Raw genomic sequence first — 17,361 nt, forward strand, 5'->3', positions numbered from 1 at the left:
ACAAAATGATAAAACCGGTAAAACGTTACCGGATATATTGAAAGTGTCGATACTTTATATAAGGATCGACACTTTGTGAATTTAAAAGAGAAGCAGTTTTAGCGCTTATAATGTGTCGATACTTTAAAAAAATATATCGATCCACAACGATATAACAGGTAAAAATATGATAAAACCGGTATCAAAATGATAAAACCGGTAAAATGATACCGGATATATTGAAAGTGTCGATACTTTCGTAAGTACGTGTAATAAATTATCGACACTTTCAAAGAAATAGGTAATTATCCTTTCGAAAGTATCGACACCTGACATAAAAGTATCGACACTTTTGTATTTGTATCGATTAAATATAAATAACATATCCGATCAAAATATAAGCTAAATCTCCTCTGAAAATAGATAGAACGAACGAGTTTTTGAAAGCGAAGCGTAATTGTTGCTGCATTTCAGAAGGCGTTTCTAAAGCGAAGTTTGTTTGTTTGTTGCTACAGTCTAATCGAAAAGTATGTTGTCGAAACCCTAATTTTTTATTATTACAGTAATCGTGATAGGGTTTTTATGTGTTGTTTGGGGTTTTGGAGTAAAGAAGCATTTGGGAACGATTGCAGGTAGAAAGTGATATTCAAGGAAAAATATAAATGTCGATACTTTTATTAAATATTATAGGTAGAAAATGATATTATAGGTTGTATAAATGTGCCGACACATTTTGGTGTGGCCATTCAAATTCTTTTGAAGAAAACCGTTTTACCACAAGAGTAGTTATATATATTTGTATATTGAATAAAGTGTATGTAACAAAATAATTTGATTTGCGTAAACTGATATATGAAGGAAAAATGGAGTCAATGGGTTGGAAAATTGTTGGTGGAGCAGATGACTTTGAAATTGAGGCTGAGACTCGAAAGCAACCCAAGGGTGGATATATGTACTTCTAGTAAGTATCAATGTCTTTTTGTTATTATTGTTGAAATGGTAATTGGATTAAAGTATCGATAAACTTTAAATTGATTACAAATTTTAAATGTTGACAGTATGGCCGAATGCAAAAGGATGAAGGAAGATGGCACACAGAGCGGTTCGGTATGTAAAATGAAATTGACATTGAGTAGTATTTAGTGTTAATGTATTGATTAAGAAACGTTTATGTTTTATATTAGGTGACAAAAGATGTGAGGTCCAAATGGAATTCAATGAGTGATGCTGAAAAGGAACCTTACATCACACAGTCAAGGAATGATAGTAAAGAATACAAAGAACGGAGGAAAGCACATGAAAATAAGGTATTCATTAAACTTGTAAATACGTTGATACAAAATATATAAAAACTATAACATTATATATTGTTAAAAAATGTAGGAAGTGTCGACAAGATGCAGCATTAAAAGGGTGAATTTATTAATTAAACACCTTAAGGAGAAGGGTCAGTTGAATGTGCTGGGAGAAATAGGTTTTGGATCGTTGGTAGGAGTAAGGGATCGACCTATTCGGAGGGAATTGTGTCGATCCTTGATGGCGCAATTTGATGTCAGGCAATGTGTTGCTAAATATGGTGATTTTTCATTTCCTCTCGGGATCCCATGTGCTGCAGCCGTATTGGGGGTAGAAAATAAAGGCAAAAGTGTTGTAGAAGTCTGTCAGAGTAAGGACTGGAAAGCACTTGCCTCCAAATATGGTTTGAAGCATAAGGTGACATATGCTGAAATTGAAGAGGAAATAAAAAGTGGATCTTACGTTGGGGATGAGCTGAAGGCCAGAGTTCTTTTATACCTTGTCGGTATATTTCTTTGTCCAACGGGTAATACGTCAACGAACAAAGAACATATGAAGCTCATTTGTGATGAAGGCTTGAAGGGTGAATTCAATTGGGCTGAATATATCCATTCGAGATTGATTGAATCAATAATCAACTTTAAAAAGGGCAACCAGAGATACCTCAAAGGGTGCATAGCAATCTTAGAGGTAAATGAGTTGAAGAACTTTTTTGTGTTTTTATATAAAAATATAAATTTTATTATAAATGCAGGTTGCACTGTTCGATTTTTGGTCGGGCTGTGAGGCAGTGCCGGCTTATGAAAGAACCGGAGTGGCACGCATCCGTGCATGGGGGAAGGAAGAGGTGGTTAGAGTGATGGTGAAGTTGAAGTTGGAAAGAGCGAAGAAGCAAGAAAGGGTAATAAATATAATTAAATAATATTAAGAATATAATTAATGTCTTAATATTGTAATTTAATTTTGAAGGTTATTGGCAAGGATGTAGAGGATGCAGTGGAGGCAGAGGAGAAGAAAGGAGGGATGGTTGTATTGGGGGATGACGGTGAGTGGGACGACGGTGAGGGAAAACGTAGTAACTTCGACATTTTGATGTCTGAATTGACTGATATAAAAAAAATCCAATTTGAAATCATGCAAAGACAATCAAGAGTCGAAGAGAAACTTGAGAGAGTCGAAGATACACTTGAGAGGCATAAGGGGGTAGTGGAAGGAAAAATAGATGGAGTGGTGAAAGAAGTAGAGGTGTTGACGGGTGAAGTGGTGAAAGAAGTTGGGGTGTTAAGGGGTGATATTAAGATGGTGACGGGTGAAAAATTTGAGGGAGTGGTTAAGGAGGTTGTGGAATTGAGGAGTGAACTTACGGGGGTGAAGGGGGTGGTTGATAAATACTTGGATGAAGGAGATCAATTGAAGGGTGAAATAAACGAGATGAAGAGCTATGTAGAAAAAAAATACGATGAACTGAAAAAATATGAAGAATAAAAGAGGGAGGAGAAAGAAGAAGAGATGGAAGAAGTGAGGAGGAAGGAAGTCAATGTTATTTATACACCGGAGAGTGTTATAGCAGCAGATTTGGATTCGGAATATCCTGCACCCCAGAAGAAGAAGCAGAAGGTAAGTTGAATAAAAGAAAACTTAATTTGATTTTTATTATGTTGTTGTGACAAAAATTTGTATGCAAAATTGTAGGTTGAAAAAGCGGATATTCCAAGCGGAATTGATGACATCGAAGCTGCAATTTGTGATTATTTATGGAATAGCGAGTTAGAATCGGAGTAAGTGAAATATATTGTTTTGTGAGTGATATTTAAATATTTCATGACAACATATTAATCCTAATGATTCATACAGATATTATGTAATCTCAATGGGAAATCAATTCGCTACTGTATACGACGTTACAACGTTGAAGCCTACGGAATGGGTTAGCGGTGTGGTAAGTAGAAAGTAGAAAATGTTAAAACTTATTGAATATGTTCTGATTGTGTAATTAATTTTGTTAGGTTATCGATTTGCTCGCCTGGACCATATGCTACGATTCTCAAAAGTCACTCCGGAGGATTGGCTACCTTCCATACCTCTTAGCGGTGATTTAAATTAATAAATATTGAAAAGTAGTGTTATAGACGGTAAATTAATAATGTTTGTTGCGTAATTACAGCAACAGGCGTTGGATGCCAACAACAAAGAAAGTGTTGAGAGTATTTCTACCTTCTGGGGTGTCATATTGGATAACTATGTGAAATTCACCGACTGTGAGAAGGTAAGACACCATACCAATTGCAAATGATGTTTTCGGATATAGATTGTTGAATTTTGTCAAATTGGGTGTGAAATTTGTTGCAGATCATGATCACAATAAACTACCATAATTCACATTGGTATCTGTTGGTGTTGGATATGGTAGATAGTGTTGTAACAATATATGATAGTATGTTTACAACTGAAGCAACTAAACAGAGAGTGAATGATACTAAGAGATTGGTATGTATGTATGTATGAAATGACATTATGTAAATTATAATGCATAATTTTTTTGGTGCATAACTTCTTCTATTTTAATGCAGATTAAAATATTAGATTCTTATAATAAGAAACGCATTTGGGTTGAATCCTGTGGATCTCTAGGAAAGTATCCCTTGAAAAATTTCAAATTTGTGGAGCATAAGAAGAATAAGCAATTGAATGGGTATGAGATGTTATCACAAATATAAAGCTTAATTTATGCAGTATTCATCATAATTGACATGAGTGGTTTTCAAATTTTGTAACAGACATGATTGCGGCATGTATGTGATGATGTGGATGGAATCGATCGGTTCTACAGGGGCAACTGGTGATTTTGTAAGTGGATAGAAAAATTCGTTTGTGGTAAAATTGTTAAAAGTCGTAGATTGAATGTTGTAGTTGACAATACTTAATGTTCTGACAATTTGAATATAGGTTGTTGGAGACTGGGATCGATCGCGAATATTAAACGATCTCGTAAGCCACAATCAAAATGAACGAAGACAGGAGATAACAAAAGCTGCAATATTACATAAGAATAACAAAAGGATGCAATGATGTAAATGTAGGGTTAATTTTGTATACGATTTATATTTTTGTATGTGAATATAATTATGAATGAGATGAGAAAAGTTAGCAGTATGTTGTTGTACATGTTTCTTATACACATTAAGGGTCATGTTGATACTTTGAAGTAAAAGGCAAATTTACAATATGGCCAACAGGGTGCAACCATAAAGTGTCGATCCATATATAAAAAGTGTCAATCCCAAAAACATCGAAAACCAAAAGTATAATGTAATATGTAATTTTTCAATCTAACCGGTACAAGTTTACCGATTTTATGAGAGAATATGTCTAAATAATGTGTCGACACTAATTTAGTTTGTGTCGATATTTTTGTTCCAGAATGAATGGAAAACAGGGTGCAACCAAAAAGTGTCGATCCATATATAAAAAGTGTCGATCCCAAAAACATCGAAAACCAAAAGTGTAATGTAATATGTAATTTTTCAATCTAACCGGTACAAGTTTACCGGTTTTATGAGAGAATATGTCTAAATAATGTGTCGACACTAATTTAGTTTGTGTCGATATTTTTGTTCCAGAATGAATGGAAAACAGGATGCAACCATAAAGTGTCGATCCATATATAAAAAGTGTCGATCCCAAAATCATCGAACCCAAAAGTATAATGTAATATGTAATTTTTCAATCTAACCGGTACAAGTTTACCGGTTTTATGAGAGAATATGTCTAAATAATGTGTCGACACTAATTTAGTTTGTGTCGATATTTTTGTTCCAGAATGAATGAAAAACAGGGTGCAACCATAAAGTGTCGATCCATATATAAAAAGTGTCGATCCCAAAATCATCGAACCCAAAAGTATAATGTAATATGTAATTTTTCAATCTAACCGGTACAAGTTTACCGGTTTTATGAGAGAATATGTCTAAATAATGTGTCGACACTAATTTAGTTTGTGTCGATATTTTTGTTCCAGAATGAATGGAAAACAGGGTGCAACCATAAAGTGTCGATCCATATATAAAAAGTGTCGATCCCAAAAACATCGAAAACCAAAAGTGTAATGTAATATGTAATTTTTCAATCTAACCGGTACAAGTTTACCGGTTTTATGAGAGAATATGTCTAAATAATGTGTCGACACTAATTTAGTTTGTGTCGATATTTTTGTTCCAGAATGAATGGAAAACAGGATGCAACCATAAAGTGTCGATCCATATATAAAAAGTGTCGATCCCAAAATCATCGAACCCAAAAGTATAATGTAATATGTAATTTTCAATCTAACCGGTACAAGTTTACCGGTTTTATGAGAGAATATGTCTAAATAATGTGTCGACACTAATTTAGTTTGTGTCGATATTTTTGTTCCAGAATGAATGAAAAACAGGGTGCAACCATAAAGTGTCGATCCATATATAAAAAGTGTCGATCCCAAAATCATCGAACCCAAAAGTATAATGTAATATGTAATTTTTCAATCTAACCGGTACAAGTTTACCGGTTTTATGAGAGAATATGTCTAAATAATGTGTCGACACTAATTTAGTTTGTGTCGATATTTTTGTTCCAGAATGAATGGAAAACAGGGTGCAACCATAAAGTGTCGATCCATATATAAAAAGTGTCGATCCCAAAAACATCAAAAACCAAAAGTATAATGTAATATGTAATTTTTCAATCTAACCGGTACAAGTTTACCGGTTTTATGAGAGAATATGTCTAAATAATGTGTCGACACTAATTTAGTTTGTGTCGATATTTTTGTTCCAGAATGAATGGAAAACAGGGTGCAACCATAAAGTGTCGATCCATATATAAAAAGTGTCGATCCCAAAATCATCGAACCCAAAAGTATAATGTATTATGTAATTTTTCAATCTAACCGGTACAAGTTTACCGGTTTTATGAGAGAATATGTCTAAATAATGTGTCGACACTAATTTAGTTTGTGTCGATATTTTTGTTCCAGAATGAATGAAAAACAGGGTGCACCCATAAAGTGTCGATCCATATATAAAAAGTGTCGATCCCAAAATCATCGAACCCAAAAGTATAATGTAATATGTAATTTTTCAATCTAACCGGTACAAGTATACCGGTTTTATGAGAGAACATGTCTAAATAATGTGTCGACACGTTTTAGTTTGTGTCGATACTAATTTAAATATCAAGTGTTTTTCCACCGTTTACTATATATAGTACTCTTAATCGAGAAACCCTAAACATAAAGGCAAGCAGGCAGAAGATAACTCTTCCTCTTTCTTCTACCGTTATCATAAGTGACGATCAGATATTCAGGTAAATTTATCGATATTTTATGGGTTTGATTGATTTCTATATTGGAGTTTTTTTCCTGAATGTGTTTGTGTTCCATTGTAATAGCATCCAACCAAAATGGCTCCAAAACGTCAGCGTCAGAAGCGAGGTCTTTCTCAAAGCTCTTCTCAACCCAGTTCTTCTCAACCACCTCCTTCTGTAACAAATGATTCTTCTGAGGAAATCAGGTCCTTCGAAACTCTGAACTTTAGATCCGACATGGAGAAACAAAGATGGAAGACGAGTTTTAAAGTAAGGAAGATTCGTCCCGAACGTGTCATTGACATGGGTTTCTTGTTTGATGATAAATATGCATTTAGTTTTAAATCCACATTTACATCTTGGGGTTGGCTTGAATTCCTTGGTGTAGAACCAAGATATTATCCCAACCTAGTTAGAGTCTTCTACAACAATGCTTCCTTACAGCACGAGCCTAATAAGACTAATATAATAGGAATTAATACACATGTCATGGGGAAGGATATATATATCTCCAGAAACTATTGCGGAGGGTTTAGGTGTAGCGAATACAGGGGATTCAGATGAAAATGGTGTAGATTGGTCTACAATTAAACGGGTTACTAGAAATAGCCCAATTCACCTCGATGTAGAGTCGAGAGTGTTTCACAAAATGCTCACATGGTATATCCGGCCTAGTGGGGGAAAACATTCAACGCTTCGAGACAGCGATTATTGGTGGATAGCAAAGTATAAATCCAAAACGGCTCCAAACATTGCAAAACTCATATTTAATACAATTGTATATATGGTCACAAAGGGAGCAACAATTTCAACTACACTACCATATGGATGTGTCATCACCCATCTGTTGAAGAAGAAGGAAGTTGATTTTTCGCATGACACCCCTGTTCGATTAACCCGCAAGATTGACATGGTATTTATTAAAAAAGCGGGATATGATTTTGTTGAAAAACTCGGTTAGAAGCGTGTCAAGGAGGTCGGATTAGATCAAGAGAGGGAGGAAATGGACCCCGTTGGCCATGAAGAAGAGCAACCAAGTGGAGACGCAATGATGGAAGAAGCTCCAGTTGCAGATGATGTCACAATTAAGACCGTGATGGAATACATGGTCAATTTTCGGGAGCATATTGATTCCCTTGTGAGTGGAATGCGATCCGATATTTCATCATTGCAACGTGAAGTCTCCATGTTGCGTAACGAATTACGTCAACGACATCAAACGATTTAGGTAATTCATTATCTATGTTTCTTAACATTTACACGTTCTGAACTTTATTTTCTTTTCTTTTAACAGATGTGGACAACTAAGCGGTCGCAGAAGATGAAGCTGACGATGAAGATGACGATGATGATGACGATGAAGCTGGCGATGAAGATGATGACGATGAAGATGATGATGATGAAGATGGTGATCCAAACAAGTATATCGTGTCTGCAACGCCGCCTTCAAGAAAACTTTTAATTTTTGATCTTAATGGTGTCCTTGCCTACATCCCAAGACTGCCGGCAGGTTTTAATTCTATTCTTTTGTATCCATTATTTTAACATATAAGCGTAGAACTTTAATCTCATTTTCTTTATGTTGTAGATGTTGTCCTCAGAAGAGGATTATTTGAATTTATGTAATTTTGTGTCGACAATTTTGTTGTTGCCCTTTGGTATTCAAAGATGAGGTTAGAACATGTTTGAAGCAATTGAATTACTGTAGTCAAAATCGTTAATATACATTTGAATGTTAACATTCAAACTTGATTACAATCTCAGGCATAACGTCGACCATGTACTTGAGAAACTACCTGTATTTTCCGAGCATTTTCTATTCGTGTGGGTAAGATGAATGTCATTACAGTTTGCTGACTTTTCGTTGTCTATGATTCCTACATATTTATGTTCGACTGTTTGTGAACATGATCAAAAAAAATGCAAAACATACGATTATGTTACCTACTGTAAAGATCTCAATGATGTTTGGAACGCGTGTCCAGATTTTAACGAGCTAAATACACTTTTGGTCGATGATTCAGCGGAAAAAATGATTTATAATCCGGTAAGTTGCATTTATGCAATATGTTTTTCCAGTTGAACAGGTGTTCAGACATTGATTATTTTAACAACTTATGTGTTTATATAGAAATACAATTACATATGTCTACATACCTTTAACGCTGCTTCCCATTCGAACGACAAAGCTCTAGGTATGACACAAATTTATTCATGCTTATGCGAATTTAATTTATTGTTAGTAAAATTGCACCTCATTAGTTTGATAATTGAAATTATTTATGTATGTCCTCAGAAAAAGGCGGAAACATACGAGAGTATTTGGAAAATTTGTTGAAGGCCTCTAATGTTCTGGACTTCGTTAGAAACAACCATTTTTCATCGGATTAATTTTGTTTGTCGGTACATTATTTGAACATTCTTGTGTATTTATATTTTGGTGTGATTATATTGTGTGTATATTTTCATTAATTATTCCATATTTGCTTCTATGTGTACATATACATTTGAGTGTCTATACTTTTTTAATATATTGTAAAATATCTATCCTTTTTATAAAAGTGTCTATACTTTTTCCACTGTGGAAAACATTAATTTAAGGTTATCTTTTGAGTGAGTTTTAAGATATTAATTTAGTAATTATAGGCGTCTAATGATTTATTTTTTATGTTACGATATATATTATTATTAAATTAAAAATTCTTAATATTATTTTATAAAATATCAAAACAATCAACTAATTTTTTGTGCAAATGAAATTATTAAATTAATATTGTAGGTGGAAAATATGAAACATACTTAAAAAAAAATTGAAACATAAATTACATATCTTTAAAAAAATATCGATCCTTTTTATAAAAAGTATGGACACTTTTAACATATTATAATAAAATAGGTAAATTTGTAATGCTATCGGTATAAATATACCCGTTTTATGCGCGAATAGGTCTACAACCTATATCGACACTTTTTAATCTTGTGTCGGTACTTTATGTCCAGATTGGAAAAAATGTGTCGATACATTGTTAAAAAGTGTCGACATTTACATATCGGAACCCATAATTATAATGTAATAGATAAATTTGTAATATAACCGGTATAAATATACCGGTTTTATGCGCGAATAGGTCTACAACCTATATCGACACTTTTTAATATTGTGTCGGTACTTTATGTCCATATTGGAAGAAAAATGTGTCGATACGATTTAAAAAAGTATCGACATTTACACATCGGAACCCAGATTTATAATGTAATAGATAATTTTGTAATATAACCGGTATAAATATACCGGTTTTATGAGCGAATATGTCTACAACCTATATCGACACTTTATAATATTGTGTCGGTACTTTATGTCCAGATTGGAAGAAAAATGTGTCGATACCATTTAAAAAAGTGTCGGTAATTTTAAGTAACGCGGTTTTTCTTCCTTCATTCAAAATATTTATATGTACATACAATAGGAGTCATGTTGATACTTACGATATATTATATGGAGATCGTTGTCATTCCATTCCGTCTTCGAAAAAATCAGTTGATGTAGGCTGTGTGCTTGTACTCAAACTGAGCTTGACTTGAGGACATGTTAGTTTGTTATGCCCCTCACCGTTGCAGTACCCACATCGCCTAATTTTCTTCTCGACCTTGTTCTTCGGCACTTCTTTTCGCTTGCGTTGTTTTCGTTGAGGGTCACGAACATTGTTTACTACAATGCTCTGGTTGACTGAATGATTCAAACCAAACGAGTTTTCTAATTCTTCTATTAGTTTTTTCATCTCATCTCTTGCGGTTTTGAAAGACTCGTCTGTCTTTGATGCAATGTAGCATAACCTACTTGACGTTGAACGTAGAGCAGCGAACCTTGCCATTTGCATCACTTCTGGAGACACATTCAAATCAACATAGCTGGGTGTAGAAGCCTTTGCATCATTAGTCCACCTACTTTGAATCAAAGTCCCGGGCAAATATGTGTAGTCCAATTGCTTCAAAATGTGAAGTTGATGGCGACACGGAAGTCCAACGGTCTCGAATTTTTTGCAGGAGCAAATTAGAGTTTTCGTACGAGAATCAAAACTAATTTCAAATTTCCTATTTTTTTCTGCGTACTTTGACAAAATATAATGTTGACATTCATCTGATAAGGACTTAATCTCTGCCTCAATCCGGTACAATGTCTCCCGTATAAGTTCATCTTGGAACACACGAAAAGATTCACGGGTAAAAATCGCAGCGGCATGGCTTTCAAGGTCGACCAGTTTTGTGATCTGGAAGGGCTTCGTATGGGAACTTAAGTAATCCGCTTTCAACTCGTTCATACGCATTCTACTAATTCCATCTTCAATTGCACGAACAACATCTAAATATGTTTTCTTGTGTTTCAGTGCAATAGCTAGTGAAGCATTCATAGACTCGCACCTTTGTGTTGAGCGAATATTGGCAAAGAAATGACCGGTTAGATATGCTTGTGCCCATAAGTGTCGTGTATTTCCCTTCTAAATCACCCATGGATGCTTTTGGACGTTGAATTCTGAAACAATCGAACGCCATTGAATATCAAATTCCTTGGTTGTTCACCAGGAAGCCATGCATTTTGAGAATGCTGCTGTAAACTTTGGGTCACCAATGTTAGCTTGTGCACTGCGAGAAAGATGCCAATAACATAATCTGTGCTTAGCATAAGGGATAACAGATTTGATAGCCCTCTGCATTGCCCTATCCCCATCGGTTACAACAGAAATAGGTGATTTATTCATCATGGCTTCTAAAAAATTCTGTAGCACCCACTCGAAAGATTGAGACGTCTCGTCAGCGATTATGGCAGTGGCAAACACAATTGTGTTATGGTGATGATTGACACCAACAATAGGCATAATTGGTCGACCATACAAATTATCTTTGTACGTTGTGTCGAACGCAATTACATAACCGAAGCATGTGTAATCCGATCTCGATGTAGAATCCGACCAAATAAGATTATACAATGCCCCCGATTCGTCTACCGAGTATATCATAAAAAACCCGGGATCATCATGTTTCTTATAATCAAAGTAGGCAATAAGCGCATTCACATCCCCATCGACGATTTCCTTTGCTTTACCTCTTTGAAGTGCATTATAGAGGTCTTTATGTGTAAATCCAACATTATGATAGCCTTACTTGTGACGTGCCAACACCGACCTCTTTCAATGTTGTTGCCTCATCGATATCAGCCTTACTTACAGCTCTATTAGAACGCATAAATGGTGTCATAGCAGATGTGCACAATGCATGATTATGTTTCTGATCAGACTTACTTATAACCCACTGATCGTTTGTATTTGTTGCTGTAACTACGACTCTAGCCTTACATCCTGTTCTTGTGACTGGCGTATAAGCACGTTGACGATCAACAGTATTGACTTTTGATACTCGAAACCCTTCTTTGGAACAACAAAATTCTTGTGTCTTCACATTCCCTTCCACGTCAAGCCGTGTTGTTCCCTTACGTGCACTAAACCCATGTTCCCGTGCGAATACCTTGTAAAAGTGCCAAGCTTGATCACGTGAACAGAAGAGCTGACCAACCAATCTGTCAGATTCATCAACATTATGTACTTCATGGCATTCCTCAGTTGGCTTAACATTGTCTACATCAGTATTATCCATGGCAAAAATTTTGTTGTGCAAGTTCAGTGCTCCAGGAGTTGATGGAGATGTAAGCAAAGGTTCATTTTGAACATGTTTCAGTCGTGCTGCTTTCAATAGGATGTGGCATTGGTAGTGGTAGTTAAAGGGTGGGTACAACATTAAATTCGCAGTACATATTTAGGTATGTACAATAACTACAAGTATATATTATCATTAAATTTAGGTATGTACAATAACTGCATATTTAGGTATGTTTGTTAACTACATATTTAGGTATATACATCTTTTGAGTGAGTTTTAAGATATTAATTTAGTAATTATAGGCGTCTAATGATTTATTTTTTATGTTACGGTATATATTATTATTAAATTAAAAACAATAAACATATAGATTACATATTTATTATTATCTTTGGTTAATGTTGTTAAATTTAAATTATAAATATTATTTTATAAAATATCAAAACAATCAAATAATTTTTTGTGTAAATGAAATTATTAAATTAATATTGTAGGTGGAAAACATGAAACACTGTTAAAAAAATTGAAACATAAATTACATAACTTTTAAAAAAAGTATCGATCCTTTTTATAAAAAGTATGGACACTTTCAATATAATAGGTAAACATATGATGTAATAGGTAGCGCTTATATAATGTAATAGGTATCGTTTATATAATGTAATAGGTAGTGGTTATATTGTAAAGTATCTATCCTTTTTATAAAAGTGTCCATACTTTTTTCACTGTGGAAAACATTAATTTAAGGTTATCTTTTGAGTGAGTTTTAAGATATTAATTTAGTAATTATAGGCGTCTAATGATTTATTTTTTACGTTACGATATATATTATTATTAAATTACAAATTCTAAATATTATTTTATAAAATATCAAAACAATCAAATAATTTTTTGTGCAAATAAAATTATTAAATCAAATTACTTTATTCCAACCATGTGACAAGTGTGACAACTCCATCAACTCACAACTCAGCTTTGAACTCAATCAATATTGTCTTTTAGCTTGATGGTTCATAAAGCATGTTACTTGAACAGTATGAATCAATTATGCAATTTTTATGTTCAATTTAACACTGCATTTCAAATTCATTTCATATGTAATTGGAGTTTGAATTTAAATTTCAATTTGAGTTTGAATTTCAATATATATTTCGGCTCCACTATAAATATTAGCCCAAGCCAATATGCATGTTATCATTGATTATTCCTAATTTCCATTGTTTTTTTCCAACGTTTAAACGGGAGGGAAATCCCGACCATTGTATTTTTTGGTCAACTTTAAAGCGTCAGAAACGTTTCGGGCGTATGATCTGGGTGGTAAACAAATAGAAACTAAAATCATAAGTCCGAAATGCTTCTGAGTACCACCCAAATCATAAGTCCGAAATACTTCCGATGCTCATCAAAATCCAAAGCTCATATGGTGCCAAGCAAAAGGAAATCAAAATTCAAATCTCATATGATGCCAAGCAAAAGGAAATCAAAATCTACAACTTGAGTTTGAACATTGATATGATATGTTCAGTTGTTATCATGTTGGGATTTTCTCGTTTTTGATTGCTTGGATAGTTGTTCTCTTGCTTCTTCAAGTGTCCTTAGCTTGTAATTTATAACTTGGAATGTGTTTGATGTTGTATATATTATTATTAAATTAAAAACAATAAACATATATATTACATATTTATTATTATCTTTGGTTAATTTTGTAAAATTAAAAATTCTAAATAATATTTTATAAAATATCAAATAATCAAATAATTTTTTGTGCAAATGAAATTATTAAATTAATATTGTAAGTGGAAAACATGAAACACTATTAAAAAAAATTGAAACATAAATTAAATAACTTTAAAAGAAGTATCGATCCTTTTTATAAAAAGTATGGACACTTTCAATATAATAGGTAAAAATATGATGTAATAGGTAGCGCTTATATAATGTAATAGGTATCGTTTATATAATGTAATAGGTAGTGGTTATATTGTAAAGTGTATATCCTTTTTATAAAAGTGTCCATACTTTTTTCACTGTGGAAAACATTAATTTAAGGTTATCTTTTGAGTGAGTTTTAAGATATTAATTTAGTAATTATATGCGTCTAATGATTTATTTTTTACGTTACGATATATATTATTATTAAATTAAAAATTCTAAATAATATTTTATAAAATATCAAATAATCAAATAATTTTTTGTGCAAATGAAATTATTAAATTAATATTGTAGGTGGAAAACATGAAACACTATTAAAAAAAATTGAAACATAAATTACATAACTTTAAAAGAAGTATCGATCCTTTTTATAAAAAGTATAGACACTTTCAATATAATAGGTAAAAATATGATGTAATAGGTAGCGCTTATATAATGTAATAGGTATCGTTTATATAATGTAATAGGTAGTGGTTATATTGTAAAGTGTCTATCCTTTTTATAAAAGTGTCCATACTTTTTTCACTGTGGAAAACATTAATTTAAGGTTATATTTTGAGTGAGTTTTAAGATATTAATTTAGTAATTATAGGCGTCTAATGATTTATTTTTTACGTTACGATATATATTATTATTAAATTAAAAATTCTAAATAATATTTTATAAAATATCAAAAAATCAAATAATTTTTTGTGCAAATAAAATTATTAAATTAATATTGTAGGTGGAAAACATGAAATACTATTAAAAAAATTGAAACATAAATTACATAACTTTAAAAGAAGTATCGGTCTTTTTTATAAAAAGTATGGACACTTTCAATATAATATAATGTAATAGGTAAATTTGCAATACTATCGGTATAAATATACCGGTTTACTTATAAAATAGGTAAATATAAGCGCTACCCATTACATTATATAAGCGCTACCTAGTATGTTATTGTACTTTATAATATTTCCGGTTAAATAATATAACATAGCCGGTATAAATTTTAACCGGTCAATTGTTTAACCGGTCAAGCCGTATATTAGCCGTTTTTTAGGCGCCGCACCGCAGAACTACCTAACAGCAGCAAGCACGGGCAGGGGTGTTCAAATAACCAAACTAATTCGGTTAATCGATCGAACCGAATTAGTTTGGTTAATTCGGTTCGGTTACCGAATTAGTTCAGTCGGTTAACGGTTAAGAAAATTTTTAGAATTCGGTTAACGGTTAATTCGGTTCGAATTCGGTTAATTAACCGAATTAACCGAATTTAAATTTTAAATTTTAAATATATTATATATAACATATGGGCTCAGCCCAAACCATTTAAAACCCAATTAATAATTTAAGATCCAATAACTTTTAAACCTAAATTAATATTAATTAATTAAAAAAATATATAAAATTTTTATTTTATAATTATATATTATTTAAATTAATTGTAAACTGTTTTTTAATTAAAAAATATTAAATATATTATATATAACATTTGGGCTAAGCCCAAACAATTTAAAACTCAATTAATAATTTAAGATCAATAACTTTTAAATCTAAATCAATATTAATTAATTAAAAAAAGTATCTGAAATTTTTATTTTATAATTATATATTATTTAAATTATTTATAAACTTTTTTTGAATTAAAAACATTTAATTTTTATATAAATTAGAAAATTTTAAAAAGAATTCGGTTAATTCGAAAATTAACCGAATTAACCGAAATTAATTCGGTTCGGTTAATATGTTTGAAAAAAAGTTCGGTTCGATTAATGATTAAAGAAAAAAAAATCGATTAATTCGATTAAAGATAGTTCAATTCGATCGACCACCGTTTTAACCGAATGAACACACCTAAGCACGGGGATGGAAATGGATGATAGCAGATGGGTTGATCCCAAACATACAACCAGCAGATCGGCTTACGTCATCAATTGTCTGAATTTGCAGGGTTTAATCTTACCGAGGTCTTTTTCTTCCACGTGTCTTTTCTTATGCCGTGCAACAAATTTCATCCCCTATGCTTCCATGGCAGAATATTATACTGCCACGTCTCTCTCTCCTCATTTTTCGATTTAAATTACGCTTCTGCCACTTCACTGGTTCCCCATCACCAAGACACCAAGAGAGATTTACAGGGAAAGTATTCCCTGTCAGTGTAATATCATCTTGAAACGAGGACTGATGTGTTTAAAAAACTGATCCTCAGCACTTGTACAACCTGTCACTACCAACTTACAGGCTGGCAAGTTTTGCCAACTGTTACCAAAAAATGCTTATTGCCACATCACGACGAAATCCTACGTGGAACCTGTTTCCAGAATCCAAGGTCCCTCCCTTGTTTTTTTTTTCGTATATATAACTTCCTACCGATCCCCATCTTCCACTTGCCCCTTTCACCTGTCGAAGTTCAAACTCATTCAAAGCTTAAGAGAACAAAACGCAAATAAGCTTTCAGTTCCAAAAAAAACACAACAATAACGTTAAAACTCCACGAAACTGGAAAATGGGTATTAGTAGTTCTTGCGATTCAAATCATGTAGCCACGGCCAAGCTGATTCTCCAAGACGGTAGACTACAAGAGTTCCCTTACCCTGTCAAGGTTTCTTACGTTCTACAAATGAACCCCGCGTGTTTCATCTGCAACTCCGATGAAATGAACTTCGACGACGTCGTATCACCCATCGGAGAAGACGAGGAGCTTCTGCCCGGTCAACTTTACTTTTCCTTGCCGTTGAGTTGGCTTAAGCATCCTCTGCAGGCTAAAGAAATGGCTTCATTGGCTGTTAAAGCTAGCTCCGCTTTGATGAAATGTAATAATGGTGAAAATTGTGGGTGCAGATGTAAAACCATTGCTCCTTTTCCGGTTTCCGAGGAATCTCGTTGTCGGAAAGTTGCCTTTTCCGGCTGTGGTGGGGGTAGGAAGGGAGGGAGGAGAAAGTTTAAGGCTATGTTAAGTGCTATCCCGGAATAGGGAAGGGTTATTTTCGGGAATGAAGAGTGGAATACTTGTAAATAAGTAATGATGTTGAGGACGTGTTAGTCTAATCGCCGGTAGGAATGGAGGTGGAGGTGGAGGTGGTCGTGGTCGACAGTCATTGTGGATGTGGTTACCTTAAAATTTTAAATTCTAGTATGTCTTATTGTCTTTACGTTTCATTTGCCCATGAGAGG

General features: G+C 33.2%; 1 protein-coding gene across 1 annotated transcript; it reads left to right on the forward strand.

The window, feature by feature from the left end:
• Positions 1 to 16,659: 16,659 nt before the first annotated feature.
• On the forward strand, positions 16,660 to 17,262 carry LOC120126927. The gene has a single exon (XM_039144961.1). The coding sequence runs from the start codon at positions 16,694 to 16,696 to the stop codon at positions 17,159 to 17,161; it is 468 nt and encodes a 155-aa protein (XP_039000892.1). The 5' UTR covers positions 16,660 to 16,693; the 3' UTR covers positions 17,162 to 17,262.
• The last annotated feature ends 99 nt before the right edge of the window (positions 17,263 to 17,361 follow it).

The sequence above is a fragment of the Hibiscus syriacus genome, unplaced genomic scaffold, assembly GCF_006381635.1.
Source record: "Hibiscus syriacus cultivar Baekdansim isolate YM2019G1 unplaced genomic scaffold, ASM638163v2 tig00110462_pilon, whole genome shotgun sequence".
Taxonomy (NCBI): domain Eukaryota; kingdom Viridiplantae; phylum Streptophyta; class Magnoliopsida; order Malvales; family Malvaceae; genus Hibiscus; species Hibiscus syriacus.

Excerpts from the sequence above, each read along its gene's own strand:
- LOC120126927 (XM_039144961.1), top strand. The coding sequence starts at position 16,694 with ATGGGTATTAGTAGTTCTTGCGATTCAAATCATGTAGCCACGGCCAAG.